Source organism: Juglans regia, chromosome 10 (genome assembly GCF_001411555.2).
Source record: "Juglans regia cultivar Chandler chromosome 10, Walnut 2.0, whole genome shotgun sequence".
NCBI lineage: Eukaryota > Viridiplantae > Streptophyta > Magnoliopsida > Fagales > Juglandaceae > Juglans > Juglans regia.
The window spans coordinates 879,394-895,017 of record NC_049910.1 but is presented as its reverse complement, the minus strand read 5'-3'; the positions used below and the strand labels follow the sequence as shown (position 1 = coordinate 895,017).

General features: G+C 37.2%; 2 protein-coding genes across 3 annotated transcripts; one reads left to right on the top strand and one right to left on the bottom strand.

Moving 5' to 3' along the window:
• Positions 1 to 68: 68 nt before the first annotated feature.
• On the top strand, positions 69 to 6,390 carry LOC108985931 (putative methyltransferase At1g22800, mitochondrial). Its single transcript, XM_018958408.2, has 11 exons — positions 69 to 306; positions 1,212 to 1,292; positions 2,215 to 2,293; positions 2,735 to 2,876; positions 2,977 to 3,046; positions 3,346 to 3,410; positions 3,517 to 3,595; positions 3,870 to 3,957; positions 4,873 to 4,937; positions 5,045 to 5,134; positions 5,982 to 6,390. Exons 1-11 carry the CDS (start codon positions 136 to 138, stop codon positions 6,093 to 6,095), a joined length of 1,044 nt encoding a protein of 347 aa, XP_018813953.1. The 5' UTR covers positions 69 to 135; the 3' UTR covers positions 6,096 to 6,390.
• Positions 6,391 to 12,479: 6,089 nt separating this feature from the next.
• LOC108985928 (lysine histidine transporter-like 5) lies at positions 12,480 to 15,317 on the bottom strand. 2 transcript variants are annotated; one of them, XM_018958400.2, is made up of 8 exons: positions 15,065 to 15,317; positions 14,736 to 14,929; positions 14,204 to 14,587; positions 13,606 to 14,005; positions 13,390 to 13,495; positions 12,951 to 13,042; positions 12,768 to 12,836; positions 12,480 to 12,673 (listed from the first exon to the last, which is right to left on the bottom strand). In XM_018958400.2, the coding sequence occupies exons 1-8, from the start codon at positions 15,065 to 15,067 to the stop codon at positions 12,575 to 12,577; spliced, it is 1,347 nt and encodes a 448-aa protein (XP_018813945.1). In that variant the 5' UTR covers positions 15,068 to 15,317; the 3' UTR covers positions 12,480 to 12,574. The 2 variants fall into 2 exon arrangements, with proteins under 2 accessions (XP_018813945.1, XP_035550752.1); XM_035694859.1 differs by having other exon boundaries at positions 12,567 to 12,673; positions 13,606 to 13,969.
• Positions 15,318 to 15,624: the final 307 nt, after the last annotated feature.

The following is a 15,624-nucleotide window of genomic DNA, read 5'->3' as shown; positions in this document are numbered from 1 at the left end:
ACGTATCGTTTAAATATTTAAAAAAAAAAAAAAAAAAAGTAACTTTAGCCAGAACTAATTGAAATTCACGTCGCAAGGCTCACAATTTCCTTGCCTTTCGCCCCCTCCAGAGAAAAAAGAAAACGAGAGGAAGAAATGAGAGCCTTCTCTCTGTATCATAGAAACTCATTGTCACTGTGGAGAAGGAAAAAACCGTGCTGTCTCTTCTCCTCCGGTTCACTCTCTTCGGACGCCAGCACTAACAACACCGATGAGGTCCAGAACTCGAGGGTTAAGGTTTTCGATCGCCACCTCAAACGCAAACAGGTCAATTCTCCGACCACTTCAGTCTTTCCTGCTCGTTTATTCTGAAACCTCTCTAAGGGTCTGTTCAGTTGGCATTATTCTTGGGCACCGTTTTCTTGTTTTTTCTCAAGGAGCAGAAATTTAAGTTTTTTTTAATCAATTAAAATACTTTTCCGCCTAGTTGACCAAACAACAAAATCATTTTATGGTTTCAACTCTAAACTTGTTTGCTGGATAGAAATGGATTTTTCATTTTGAAGATTTGAACGAAGTTCTTAGTTTTAATTGTGTAAACAGCTTACTATTTGTTGGGTTTTAGAGTTCCGCCGCCGGTTTCCTTTTGGTAGCGAATAAATGTGGGAAAAACAGAATGTTGAAGTTGAATTTTATTTTCGCTGAAGTTGTTGTCTTTATTTATAAAAAATTTGAGGAACTGTTAGGAATGTATATGAAATTTATTCATCACTGAATCCTTCGATTTTGGATTGCTCGGGTCCCAATTTTGGAACTCTCCGCGGAGTAGTAAAAACTGTTTTATTTGGTTTCAGAGGGAAAAAGTATGGAAGGAAATGAAACTAATTTTTTTTTTTGTCAATTTCTTCTGATAAAGATTGTAGGCCTGAATTCATTATCCTTTATTCTTCCATGGCTGCATTTAATGCAAGCCAAAGTATTCATTCTAGATAATTAGTACATGAGCCGTAAGGTCCAATCAGGAGATGGGAAATTCTGGATTCTTTAATAGTCTTGTGGATAAATTTAGACTTCAGAATCAGACACCCCTGCTTTATAATCTTCTTTTTTTTTTTTTTTCTTTTTTCTTTTTTTTTAAAACTGTTTTAGTCTTTATTTTATTGTCTCTGTATCTGTTCCTGGGTTGTACATATGTCTTTGGTATCCTACTGTTGATTGTTTCTTGGTGGCAGCGTGATCGAGCCGCTTGGTTGATGCGTCCAAAGGACTGTTTGGTTGATACTGTTGCTGACAATTTATTGGATCGCTTGGAGGTCGTTATAGGCATCTTCATTATTTTGATTTTTTCATGTTATTCAGTAATAATAAAGGGTTTAGGGCTTCTACAACTTCTTTTCTATAATCATTGCTATTATTATCATGCCCCTAGGCATTTTCTAATTGCTTTTTAATAATTGGTAGAAACTCTTTCTGAATAAGAGCTGAAACAATTCGGAGAAGTTATTTTAGTAGTTGTTAGTTGCAAAAGAAAACGGGGGAGTGGTTATTTTAAAACCTTCATGGTAAAAGGGTCCATAGATTAATTTTTTGCTTGTAGAGGAGCATTATTCTTGTTGTTTCCTGATATCATCATCATCATAATATCTGCTAACAAGCATTAATTGCTTCAAAAGCTTATGCTATTGGACTGTTGCATGAAAAATTGTATGTAAGAACCCCGTTTTAATATTACAACCAAGTGCATACTAGTAGTTGCTCTGGAAAATGCTTTTTCTTGTAACCAAGTTTTTAATAATGGTAATTGGTATTAGAGCAGGTGCTTTTGTATTATAGTATTGGGGCCTGCCTAAAAGAGGTTTTAGGGTACGAAATCTTTCTGAATATATTTCCCCACTCTGGTGGGGTCCTCATGAACTGTCATTGAGTATTTTTTCCTGTCTTTGTTTCAAGCTCTTTGGAAATGCGTTTTGAATTCTTTTTCAAATATTACATCCTGCCTTATTCTCATTTTTCTATTTCCAGTAAGTTATATTCTTGAAAATAATTGTTTGATTTTGTTTCTCTCCCTTTTTTTTATTCTTTATGAAGAAAGAAATCATATTGATTTCAGCAGCAATATGTTTTTATAAGCCATTGCAACTTCTCTTACAAAGTTTGAGAATGTTCTATGCCACAGTCAAAAGCAAGTCTTAGATATGTTGTGATCATGTTAACTATGTGTTTACCCTTTGGCAGGATTGTAAAAAAGCATTTCCAACAGCATTATGTTTGGGGGGTTCATTGGAAGCCATCAGGCGCTTGTCACGTGGTCGTGGTAAGATTTGAATGGCATCGTTTCTCTTCCAACCACATATCTAGCTTTTGCTAGGATTTTGCTGTCCAATAGTCTAATTAGTTATTTGCAATTAGTCTACAATTTAAACAATTTATTAGGAGGTGAATTAGGAAGAACAATATATCATGGATGTGATACATTGAAGTTTCTAGAATTTTGGGCAATAAAATTTGCATGAAGGCAGCAGTTTTTAGTTTTTATGCATTTTGTTTTCCTTTGTTTCGCAAAGTTTTGAGGCAGTGATTGAGGAAGATGATACTTGTACTATTGCAGCTATGTGGTCGGTTGTCTTCATATTGATAGTTAGAGCCATGTCATATTTTGTTTACCTCCCTCTTTTCCCCCCTCTCTTATATGTTACGTTTATCGAAAAGATCCTCTTGTGGATTCTAGTATTATAAACACTTTCCATGATGGCAGGTGCCATTGAAAAGCTCATTATGATGGATACATCATATGACATGGTAAAAGTTTGCAAGGACGCTGAGAAGGATATGCATGATGGAAACATTGAAACCTCCTTTATGGTTGGTGATGAGGAGTTTTTGCCTCTGAAAGAAAGGTGTGCATATAGATTTACATTTCCTTCTATAGATTCATGTTAAGTGCACTATAGTAGGGAGTTCGATTTTACTTATGTACTTTTCATTTGTGATTTGAAGCTCTGTGGATCTGGTAATAAGTTGCTTGGGGCTCCACTGGACAAATGATCTTCCAGGAGCCATGATACAGGTACATCATGTTGGTATTGAGTTTACGTGGTCTGTCACGCAACAAATCGCATTTATTTCTTTTCTTTCATCCTTCAAAAACTTTGAACAGTTAATTCCAAAGCAACGTCAAAGATAACTTGAAAAACAATTTGACTACCAAAAGTAAACGCATGCCCCACAGTCTCCCTCCTCTTCCCCAAAAAAAAAAAAAAAAATTTCCCTACTAAACTTGCGTGCTATGTTTCTTCATTATTGTTGCGTGAATATGTCTGGATGTGGGTTGCAATGTCTAAAACATAACATGCTTATCCTTGACAGTGTAGATTGGCGTTGAAGCCTGATGGCCTGTTCTTAGCATCTATTCTTGGTGGAGAAACCTTAAAGTTAACTACCAGATTCATTTATTTGTTTATTTACTTGAAGTCACACCATATGGGAACGCATGAAATATGTAACTGTTTTTTTCTTATTGCTCATACTTGTGACTAGGGAACTGAGAATAGCCTGCACTGTGGCACAAATGGAGCGTGAAGGAGGCATCAGTCCACGAGTATCACCTTTGGCACAAGTATGTTTTATTTGTTGAAAATCTTCCCATTTTTTCATTTTCATTCTTAAACAATCCGAGCCCTAATGTTGTTGGGTGATTGATGTATTTTATATGCACATCATTCTTGTAATTACTGTTTTATTGTCCTTGATTCTCTTTGTTTTATATTCTGTGACCACAAACTATTTTTTATTTTTATTTTTATTTTGAAAATAATAGAGTAAGAAACATAAAATGAGAAATATATGTCAATTATAGGCCCTATTGGACATTCTCAGATTTTCTTGTTTAGGTGCGGGATGCGGGTAATCTTTTGACTAGAGCAGGCTTCAGCCTTCCAGGTGTTGATGTCGATGAACATATTGTTAAATATCCAAGTGGTAATTATTTTCCTTTCTCATCATTTGATGTTTGTTTGCATGATAAGAACAAAAGGTTATTGTTGGTTTGCCAATTCAGTAGTCTAGATGCTGGTGTTCACCAAAATACCTCTCATTTGATATGAGTCACAAGTGTCAACTTAGTTCTAGTTAGTGATTCCATGTTTCTATTATGCTCCACTTGGTATCTACACTTCATATAGTGGCAGGGCTAGGCTTTCTTTGCTCTAACAAAGACAGTTTTTTCAGTTTATTTGGAGAAACCGCTTGTTTTTTTTTTTTTTCCTTATGTTTTTTACCATTTCTGGATTATTATTATTTGAAGCTCTCTCTCTCTCTCTCTCTCTACAATCTGCTTTTCTGGCAGCTTTGATGTTCTAGACTATTATGTTGCAAAATTGATACAGATATCTAATCAAGCTCCTGCAGTTTATCTTCACAAGAGGGTAGAAGCTTGCTGAGGGTTTAATGTAGTTATCTCATGTAAATCACCAAAAAATAAAGGCATATGAATCATTTCATGTGCATAAAAGCCATTTTGGCATCATTACGCAAGGGAAAAGCCTGTCCTCATTGTCAGTGTCCTTTGGTTCAGGAAGTAGCTGGATTGCACATTTCCTGCTGGGATGTTAAATAAAGTCAAACCTGGAAAACTCAGGACCCACTTTGCAACTCAATATACGTGATCCAAATATATCCCTTTTAATTTTTGTTATGATTGAAAGATTGGAAGATTTATTTATAGAAAAGATTGGCCGATTCACATAGCAATGAAAAAAAAAATCTTCACTTGACCAAATTATGCTTGAATTGATCCATTATCTCGAAGCAGTTTGAGATATAAGTTACCTTTCTGTCTCAATTCTTTTTCTTTTCTTTTCCTATCATATTCTTTTCTCTATCTGTTTAGTGTAGCTCTGGCACTGATAGAACATTTGCGTGCAATGGGGGAGACTAATGCTCTTCTACAAAGGAATCCTGTGAGGACTTTATCTCTTTTTTATTTAATACTGAAAATCCTTTCTTTCCAATGAATATATTATGACGAAGCCTCGTTTAAACGTTGGTATGTTATCAATGAAACCAGATCCTAAAGAAAGAAACAGCCCTGGCAACTGCAGCTATTTATGACTCAATGTTTGCAGCAGAAGATGGAACCATCCCTGCAACCTTCCAGGTGAGCATGGTATAGTAGTTTCTTTGTTAATCACATAGTCACATCTAATGAAACTGAGAAAATTCTGAATAAATGCCATATGCTATGACAAGATTTCACTGTCTATAATAATTCAATAAATGCACAGAGAAAGACTCTGGAGTTATATGTGATTAGTACCACTTTTGCCATCAACAATTGTCTAGGCCGGTACTGTAAAAGCAAATCATTTCTTAGTTTGGTGGCTATCCTACAAAATTTTGGAAACGAGTAAAGGTATAGTTTCCAGGTCACACTATGTACATGTGTGTGCACGTGCATGTGCATGTGCATGTGCATGTGTGTTTGTTTGTGTGTGTGTGAGAGAGAGAGAGAGGGAGTATCTAATTTCCAAGTCTTCATATATGATACTCGCATGCAATTGTTTGCTTAGAATGTATCCTTGCAGGAATTTTTTGGTCATTTGTGAGGCAGTTATGCATATTTAGATCTTTAATTCCACTCACAAAGAGGAAGGATCCAAAAAAAAAGAAGCTTCACTACCTAAAACATTCAGAACTGTTCAAATTTCTGTGGGCTAGTACTCTCAAATTTAAGGGAATTATCTTCTTTTTTTGCTTGGGCACACTAAGGCCCAGTTTGGATACACAAAGCTATATCATCTCATTATTACAACTTTCCCAAACTCCTACACAAAATATAATAAACAATTCAACTTTTTCAAATCTCAAAATAAAAATTATATTTTAACAATATTTTATTCAACTTTCAACAAAACATCTCATCTGAAATACGTAACCAAATGAGGCCTAAATCAAGGCCGGCTAGTCCATCCTATCCTGATTTTTGGCGCGGCTCTTTGCTGTAGGTTATTTACATGACAGGGTGGAGGGAACATTCTTCTCAGCAGAAGGCCAAAAGGAGGGGGTCTGCCACCATATCCTTCAAGGACATTCAGAATGAGTTTGGAAGTGAGAGTTGAACCCTCTCTCTCCATTTTCCTTTAGATGAAAATCTCAAATCAACCTTAGTGTGAACAAAAAAGCTTATATAACCTTCTTTCTTTATTTATTTCAATGCCTTTTTTCTTTTTTTCTTGTTTAAAATTCCCCACCTGTCAGACTAGAAACATTTTCGATACAATTCATGAGTTTTTCACCTGGTCATGAGAGACAATACAGCATATGCAATTTTTTATATGAACAAGAAAATGTAACCAAAACGGGTCAGTGATCAGTAGTAAATATTCGTGAAAATCTCAACTTGCTGAGAGATTATTCCCGAACTTGCAAACTTAATAATGGTCCATACAACCTGTACCCATTCTGATTCATATCAACGTCAATGGGAAACAGACATTCGATTGTGGCATGACTAGCTTCCCCATACTCATGTTTGGGGGTTTCCAAATTGATTTAAGATTTGAAACACACGCACACAGATATATATATATATAAATATATATATATATTCACTATTTCCAAGTTTCTACAAAAGGTAAAGAATGTAGGAAAAACAAATTCACAATAATTCTAGCAAAAGAGTCTCGATCAAAGTTTATATATATCCTTGATTTAAAATATATATATATATAAAATAAAAAAATAAAAAAGAAAAAGAACTTAATAACAGTAGCATGAAGAAAGCTTAAAAGCTGCAAACAGAGGTTGAAGAAGGATGGAAACAGAGTGTGCGAATGTATTGATTAACTTACATAATTTATATGAGGACTGTACTATTTATAGATTACATTAAGAATTGAATAAAATGAAATGAAAGAATGAATACAATGCCAGCGTATAGTAACAAACTTTAACATAATTATTTCATGGACTTTTATCTAGTGGAACCGTGATCATTTTAGAAGGATGAGCTTGTATTCTCAACATCCCCTACAAGATGGAGAGTAAATGTTAATTACACCCATCTTGAGCAGCAATCGATTAAATGTAGGATAGTGCAACGATTTGGTGAGCAAGTCTGCTATTTGAGCCGAAGATGGAACATTGGCAGTGACAACTTGTCCAGAGGTGATCTTGTCGTGAACTAGATGACAGTCGAGTTCGATGTGTTTCATTCGTTCGTGAAATGCGGGATTAGCCGCGATGTGAAGAGCAGCTAAGTTATCACAGTACAAAGTTGCAGGCCGTGAGATGTTCACATTCAAGTCATGAAGCAAGTACCTCAGCCATGTGAGCTCACATACTACTTATGTTATGCCCCTATACTAGGAATTCGTAGATGAGCAGGAGATGGTTGTTTGCTTTTTGGATTTCTAGTGGATGAGGGAGCTGTCGATGAAGATGCAGAAACTAGTTGTTGAACGACAGGTGTCTAGACAAATTCCCCAATTAGCATTGGAATAAACCACAAGATCGAAGGTAGAGGAGGTTGGAAAAAATAGACATTGACCCGGTGTGCCTTTGAGATATCTAAGGACCTTAATAACAACATTGTAGTGAGGAAGTCGTGGGGATTCCATGAGCTGGCTAAGCAAGTGTATACTGTAACTTCAATTAGGTTTGGTGTTGGTGAGGTATAGCAATTTGCCGACTAGTTTCTGATACAAGGTAGGATCATGAAAAAATTCTCCTTCATTGCTTAGCTTGATGTTGGGTTCCATGGGTAGAGGGATGGCTTGGATGCTAACAAGCCTACTTCGGATAATATATCCAAAGCATATTTGCGTTGACAAAGCTGAATGCCCTTCTTTGAACGTGCAATTTCCATGCTGAGGAAATACTCGAGTGGCCTGAGAGTTTTGATCTTGAATTTTGATTCCAAGAAACATTTGACAGCATTACTCGAGGCAGTATCTGAGAGCATTAATATAATGTCGTCGACATAGATAAGCAATGCAACGAATAAGCTTCATGTATGTTTGGTGAATAAGTTGTAATCAGCTTTGGATTGAATGAATCAAAACTCAGCAAGTGTAGAGGACAACTTGGTCTTCCACTGTCTAGAAGCTTGGTGGAGACTATAAAGGCTCTTTTGAATGCAACAAACTTTGTTGGTCTTGGCAGCATAGTGACCAAGAGGTGGCTTCATATAAATTTCTTCATTGAATTCACCATACAAGAAGGTGTTGTTGACGTCTAATTACTGAAGTTCCCATCCTTTGATGGCTGCAATAGCAAGAATGCAAAGAATAGAAGTGAGTTTGGCAACCGGCATAAAGGTGTCGTGGAAGTCAATCCCTTCACGTTGAGTAAAACATTTGGCCACTAAACGAGCCTTAGCTCTTTCAAGGGTTCCATCGGCATTAAATTTGTATTTTTATATCCATTTGTAATCAATTGGCTTCTTGTCGAAAGGGAGATCAACTATGGACCAGGTCTCATTTAACTCGAGGGCAGCTAGTTCTTGTTCCATTGCTTTGCACCAAATAGGTAATTTAACAGCTTGGGTGTAGGAAGATGGTGAGGGGGTGAAGGGAAATAGAGATTGTAAAAGTTTGAAATGTAAGGGAAAGGGAATCATAGGACAAGAAAGAGGAAAAAGGAAATGGAAGAGTCTTACCTTCAGTGGTGAGAGCACCAAGAGCTGCCAACGTGGATATTGACTGGAGTGAGGCCGTGACTTGTTGGCAGTGGAAATCATGAAGGTATGCTGGGGCTTTTCTTGTTCTAGTTGAGTAGCGTGGGGGTGAGGTTGTAGGAATAGTGAGGGGGGAGATGGAGGGGTATCATTGGTGGTTGGATCAGGGTATGAGAGATAGAGATAGTCGTGATCATTTGGAGGAGTTGGAAGGGGCGGAAGTGGTGGAGTTGGTGGGATATGTGTGGAGGGTATCTGTGGGGTAGAAAATGGTGCAAGGGATGTAACGTTTGTGGATTGTTTTAATGGAAAAAATTCTTCATGGAAGACTACATCGCGAGATATGAATATGTGTTTGGTATCAAGATCAAGAAGTTTGTATCCCTTGACACCATAAGGGTAGCCGAGAAAAATGCATGGATGAGCTCGGGGATCAAATTTGGTATGTGTATGGGTGAGGGTGGATGCATAGCATAGGCAGCCGAATATTTTGAGGTGGGAGTATGATGGTTTGCGATGGTATAGAAGCTCAAATGGTGATTTGTAGTTGAGAAGGGGTGTGAGGGTTCTATTGATAAGGTACACTGTTGTGGTAATGAAGTCAAACTAGTATTTCATGCGTAGTCCTAATTGGAATTTCAATGACGTGCCACATTTAAAATATGATGGTGTTTACGTTCGGCCAAAGCATTTTGTTGGGGTGTGGCAATGCATGTAAGTTGATGTATTACCCCTTTAGATTGATAGAAGGATGGCATTTGGAACTCAACACCATTATCAGATCTTACGGTTTTGATATTGGTCTCAAATTGGGTTTAGACAATGGAAAAGAAATTTTGAAGGGAGAGTCGAGCTTCAGATTTGGCCTTGAGTAGATAGACCCAGGTGCAACGTGTGAATTGGTCAACGATGGTAAGGAAATATTTGGTGCCATCATGAGATTGAGTGTGATTTGGTCCCCATATATCCACGAAAATAATTTTAAAAGGTTTTGTTACTTTGGTTTCGGATTGAGGAAAATTCAATTTGTGGTGCTTTGCAATTGGACAAACTTCACATGGAATTCTGGAAGCCGTGTGATAATTGGAATTGAAAACATTAATATCATTCAAAATGTATTGAGTCATGGAACTATGTCCAAGTCGATAGTGCCACAAAGTAAATGTATCAAAGTTGAAATTGTTTGTAGTAAAAGCTGTATTATTAGAACATAATACATGAGAAGGAGAAAATGGAGGGTTCAAGGCAATGGTGTTGTGTCTTGGTAGCTGGAGGTGATACAAGCTGTTAAGAACAGTCTCCACTCCAATCGTCATCTAAGATGAAAGATCTTGGGTGAAACAAGAATTAGAGGAAAAAATTAAACAGCAATTTAAGTGAATGGCTAATGCTTTGCCACATATAAGATTGAATGATAAATCAGGAACACAAAATGCATTTTTGAGAATTAAAGAAGTAGAGAGGTGCACATCACTGACATCTGTAGCCACTGTGGAGTGGCTATTGGGGCATTTGATGTAGTGAGTGATAGAAGTTACGTTGTGAGTGAATAAGTGGGAGGTACAAATCATGTGATTTGTAGCACCCGTGCCAAGGATCCATGAGGTGGTGAGATATGTGGGTTTGGTGTGTGCGTTTGTGAAATTACAAAAGGAAATACCAAACATAGGAGAGGTGCTAGAATCGGAGATGCTAGTGTGGACATGGTTTACAGCTGGAGTGGCAGAAGCATTGGAGGATGGATTGAGTAAAGCAAGGAGCTGACTATACTGATCCTGAGAAATAGGTGGGCCATAGTTGATCTGATCCTGCTCGAGAGAAGATTGATTTGACAAGAACTTGGATTTGGAGTGGTTCTTGTGTCTGAGAGGAAAACCATTGAGCTTGTAACACTTATCCTTGGTGTGTCCTGGGATGCGGTAGTGAGCACAAACGAGAAGATTCGGGTTAGCTTTAAAACAGTGTTCGAGGAATGACTTGGGATATTACAGTGTGAATAGAACAGTTAGTCCTTACAGGACAAAAATGGTGGGCATTGATCTGGAATTCTAGCAGCCACAACAAGAGGCGCAGGTAGAGCATGAAGCTGTCTGCGCCATTCCTCTGCTGAACTAAGGAGAGAATGCGATTTAAAGGGGGAAAAGGTTCATGAAGTAGGATCTGTGCTCAAACCGCATCATATGAATCTTGAAGCCCCATTAGAAATTGCATAACCTTGTGCCGATGAGTGTACTCCATTAGCGTCTTGAGTGAACCACATGTGCAGGTCGGCATCGGTTCGTAAATCTCCAATTCGTCCAAAAAAATCTTGAGTTGGTTGTAATATTGGCTCACTGAATCGTTGTCTTGGATTAATGAGAAAATTGATTTGGTAAGCAGGAATATGCGTGGAGCATTTTGGATGGAAAAACGTTCACGGAGGTCCTTCCAAACGTTTGTCGTTGTGTCTGCATGCACGATACTCGATCTATGTTCTGAACCAACAGATTGTTGGATCCAAGTGACAATCATGTCATTATAGAGCTCCTAAGGAGCAAAGAGAGGATTAGATTCTTGAGTAGGTTTGAGAATTTTGCCGTCGATAAATCCGAGCTTGTTTTTTATATTGAGTGTGCGGCTCATAGTCCTTGCCTAGGTCACGTAATTCTCAATAGTGAGTAGGCCCGGAACTAATGGAGACGAAGCACCTTCACTAGGCTGAATGTAGTATGGGCTTGCGGGATGGTGGGGATTGGTTTCAAGGTTGGGTGGTGGCATGTTGGAATCAGTGTTGAAGAGTTTTCAGTCTTTGCTCTGATACCATAATAACAGTAGCATGAAGAAAGCTTAAAAGCTACAAACAGAGGTTGAAGAAGGCTGGAAACAAAGTACCCGAATGTATTGATTAACTTACATCATTTACATGAGGACTATACTATTTATAGATTACATTAAAAATTGAATAAATAAAATGAAAGAATGAATACAATGCCAGCATATAGTAACAAACTCTAACAGAATTATTTCATGGACTTTTATCTGGTGGAACCGTGATCATTTTAGAAGGATGAGCTTCTTGAATTCTCATCAAAACTAGGAGAAGATCCTGTAGGTCTTGGCCGAAACGATAATTTGTCTTAATCCTCCTATGAGTGTGAAGACTGCCATCATAACGCCCAGGATGATCGAAACCTGAAATCAAGCACGCATGCATGTTAGAGAATCTACATATTGAACACATGAAATCATCATGTGCTAGCTAGTAATATAAAAATATAGTAAAAAGTATGAACAGATAAAAATATTAATCTTACCCAAGATGGGACCTAATGAAAGCTCCATATTTTCGATTTTTGAGTGACAAGCCAGATTTTGCATGGGAGCTGCATGAACAAGATACAAAGTAATAATCAATACACACGCGCGCGCACACATGCACACATACACACACACATATATATATATATATACACAGTACAGTGGATGCATTTGGGTTTGTAGTTAAACAGGATGAATATCAACTCACAAAGAATGATGTTGACGCAAACACTAGTCTTCCAAAGAATCCTAACAATCCTCCAAAGAACGAAATGCACATTGCAATAAATCCTGCTAGAGCTGTCATGAAATTCAAAAACATGAAGAGCTGGTTTGGATAGTGAGATGAGATAGTTTTAGGTGATTTGAATAAAATAGACACATTCAATTGTGGCATGACTAGCTTCCCCATACTCATGTTTTGGGGTTTCCAAATTGATTTAAGATTTGAAACGCGCGCGCACACACACACACATATATATATATATATATATATATTCACTATTTCCAAGTTTCTACGAAAGGTAAAGAATGAAGGAAAAACAAATTCACACTAATTCTAGCAAAAGAGTCTCAATCAAAGTTTATATATATCCTTGATTTAAAAATATATATAAAAAAAAACTAGGAGAAGATCTTGTAAGTCTTGGCCGAAACGATAATTTGTCTTAATCCTCCTATGGGTGCGAAGACTGCAATCATGACGCCCAGGATGATCGAAACCTGAAATCAAGCACGCATGCATATTAGAGAATCTACATATAGAACACATGAAATCATCATGTGCTAGCTAGTAACATAAAAATATTAATCTTACCCAAGATGCGACCCAATGAAAGCTCCATATTTTCGGTTTTTGAATGACAAGCCAGATTATGCATGGGAGCTGCATGAACAAGATACAAAGTAATCAATACGTGTGCGCGCACACACACATATATATACACAGTATTGTGGATGCATTTGGGTTTGTAGTTAAACGGGGTGAATATCAACTCACAAAGAATGATGTTGATGCAAACACTAGTCCTCCAAAGAATCCTAACAATCCTCCAAAGAACGGAATGCACATTGCAATAAATCCTGCTAGGGCTGTCATGAAATTCATAAACATAAAGAGCTAATTTGGATAGTGAGATGAGATGAAATTGATTTAGATGAGTTGAATAAAATATTGTTAGAATATTATTTTTTTAATATTATTATTATTTTGAGATTTGAAAAAGTTGAATTGTTTATTATATTTTGTATGAGAATTTGAGAAAGTTGTAATGATAAGATGAAATGAAACTATCTCTAAATCCAAATAAGGTCGAATTGGTCATTGAAACTTATTAAAGATTACTTCTTTACAAACGATACCCAAATAAGTAGTTGTAATTGGCATCAGTACAAAGAGTGAAGATTGCTACGATTTTGGTTTTTTGCAGCATTCTTACCAACATATGTACTACGCCCAATGAGGCGTAGAGCTCGTCCAGGTGTGAAATGTAACTTGAGGACCAAAAATGACTCTAGCAAGTCGAATAGGGGCATAGCAAAAACCTGGAAATTAAACAAAGTATAAGAACATCATGAATATAAAGTTGGCTATCTTTGAAAATCCATGGAAAAAGAACCATCTATATATATGTATAGATAGATATATTTCACACCTGATAACTTCCTAGGACATGGAAAAACACCATAAGGTTAGCAATGGCAATAAGCAAACGTGGTTTTTCCAGTGAAACGAGAATATCGTCATCCACAGCGTTGCCAAAAGCCCAGAAACCAGATATTGAGACAGAGAGATAGCAGAAGGCAACAATGATATAAGCCCAAAGGCAACCTCGCCACATTGGCTTCTTTGAGGGCTTCTGTGAAGATGAAGGGATTGTGGCCTGAATTTCTAGGGCCACACTGTGTGCTGCAAACGCAAATGCTATGGTCCCAAGTGCATTCAGAGCATCAAAGATTTGTCCCCCTGTCGAGTGAGATCGAACTCCATATGTAATTAAATTGTGATTATGACTGCCCCTAATGGTTGATGCCACAAAAGCCACCAATGAGTAACTGCGCATGCAAGGACATGAATTCAAACATAATCGTAATCATTAATTTTGCTAGCTCCTAGATTAAATAGAAAAATGTAATTAAGATATCATGACTTGTCGTCGTGAGATATCAGATTATAAATTTTTTAATTTTTTTTTAATAAAATTAAACAATTAATTAATGGAGAGAAATCAAGAGTCTTTTGTTATTACGTACCATATAGACATCACTGCAGCAAGTAGGGAAATTCCTTTCAAGGAATTAAAATTAGGGGTTTGGGAGATAACAAGTTGCAGGCAAGAAAAGATGAGGATGAAATATGTTTGTCTAACACCATTAGCGCTCGGAACGAGCAGATCAAAGAACTTCTTCAACGACTTCCCGCCTGTAACCGAATAAACTATGGTTGTAGCCGCCTGAACGCAGGCTTGCTGGGGGACAACAATCCAGTACCCGAGTTTCTCACCAAAAGCATGCTGTCCCAATTCATGATACCGATCAAACCGCTTTCCGGGCACTGCTTCATGCAGTTCAACCAGTTGCCACAACGAATAGAAAGTGATCAACCAAGAACCCAATATGGATACGATTCCAAGGATCCTACACACGATGATGATTTATTAATTAATCTAATTATTATATAAAAATATTATATGGTTAAAAAATATACGAACGTACGTACATTTATTATATCCAACCAAAATTAATTAATTCACGAGTAGGAGTAGGATCGAGGATACGTATATACCAGCCAAGTTGGGATATTGCAAATGGCAAGCCTAGTATCCCAGCACCCACCATAGCAGTAACATTGTGGAAAGCTGAGTACCACCACTTTGCTTTCCTGGATGCAGTTACAGGTAGCCATTTATTTAGATCTGCTTCCTGACCAGTTCCCCCAGTTTGAGCCTGATGATCTCTATCCACAATTGCACCGTTTGCCTGAATTTGGATTGCATAGCATTATAAGATATATGATCAATGCTTTAACCATATATATATATATATAGAGAGAGAGAGAGAGAGAGGGTTTTAGAAGTGAAAATATATATGCATGGATAAATAAATCACACTAACCATGTTTGGATCGAGTCTTGCAGGGCCGGTTGCACAAATCTTCTTCCGCAGGGTACGTACTATCCTTTGCTAGCTGAGATCCAGTACTAATGCAACCAGCAAATTAATTAATGTACTGTAAAAAACTCTCCGAAACAGTCATGTTTTAGAGCATTAGGGTCAAAAGAAAACAAAAACAAACAAAGATTTTCTTTTACAGTCGAAAGTCTAGGATGCATATATGCATGTTCTAATTAAGATCTGCGTGAACCCATGGCTAGCTAGTTCAAGAGTCAAGACCCAGATCATTTCCTTCATTTGCAAAAACATATAATTAATATCCTGATTAAGTCTCGATCGAACTAATATGCAAGTCTTGAACTAATATGCAGACTCAGCACGAATGACATTCTGATTTTCTCAACGACGAGGGATTGCATCTGTATCTTCCTAGCTAGTTTTTTCCTGTTTTCCTTCACAAATTCAGAGGATACATAGTTCTTAATTAATTACTTCTTGGCTTATAACTAGAAACAGTACTACAAGAGAAAACGATTACTTTGATTATACGTACCTGATCT

Bases quoted from the DNA above. Each gene is read 5' to 3' on its own strand.
- LOC108985931 (XM_018958408.2), top strand. From the start codon at position 136: ATGAGAGCCTTCTCTCTGTATCATAGAAACTCATTGTCACTGTGGAGA. The intron at 3,958-4,872 runs GTAATTATTTTC...TGTTTAGTGTAG, and splicing joins TATTGTTAAATATCCAAGTG to CTCTGGCACTGATAGAACAT. The intron at 4,938-5,044 runs GTGAGGACTTTA...CAATGAAACCAG, and splicing joins CTCTTCTACAAAGGAATCCT to ATCCTAAAGAAAGAAACAGC.
- LOC108985928 (XM_018958400.2), bottom strand. The intron at 14,588-14,735 runs GTATATACGTAT...CATCGTGTGTAG, and splicing joins GCAATATCCCAACTTGGCTG to GATCCTTGGAATCGTATCCA. The intron at 14,006-14,203 runs GTACGTAATAAC...TTGCATGCGCAG, and splicing joins GCTGCAGTGATGTCTATATG to TTACTCATTGGTGGCTTTTG.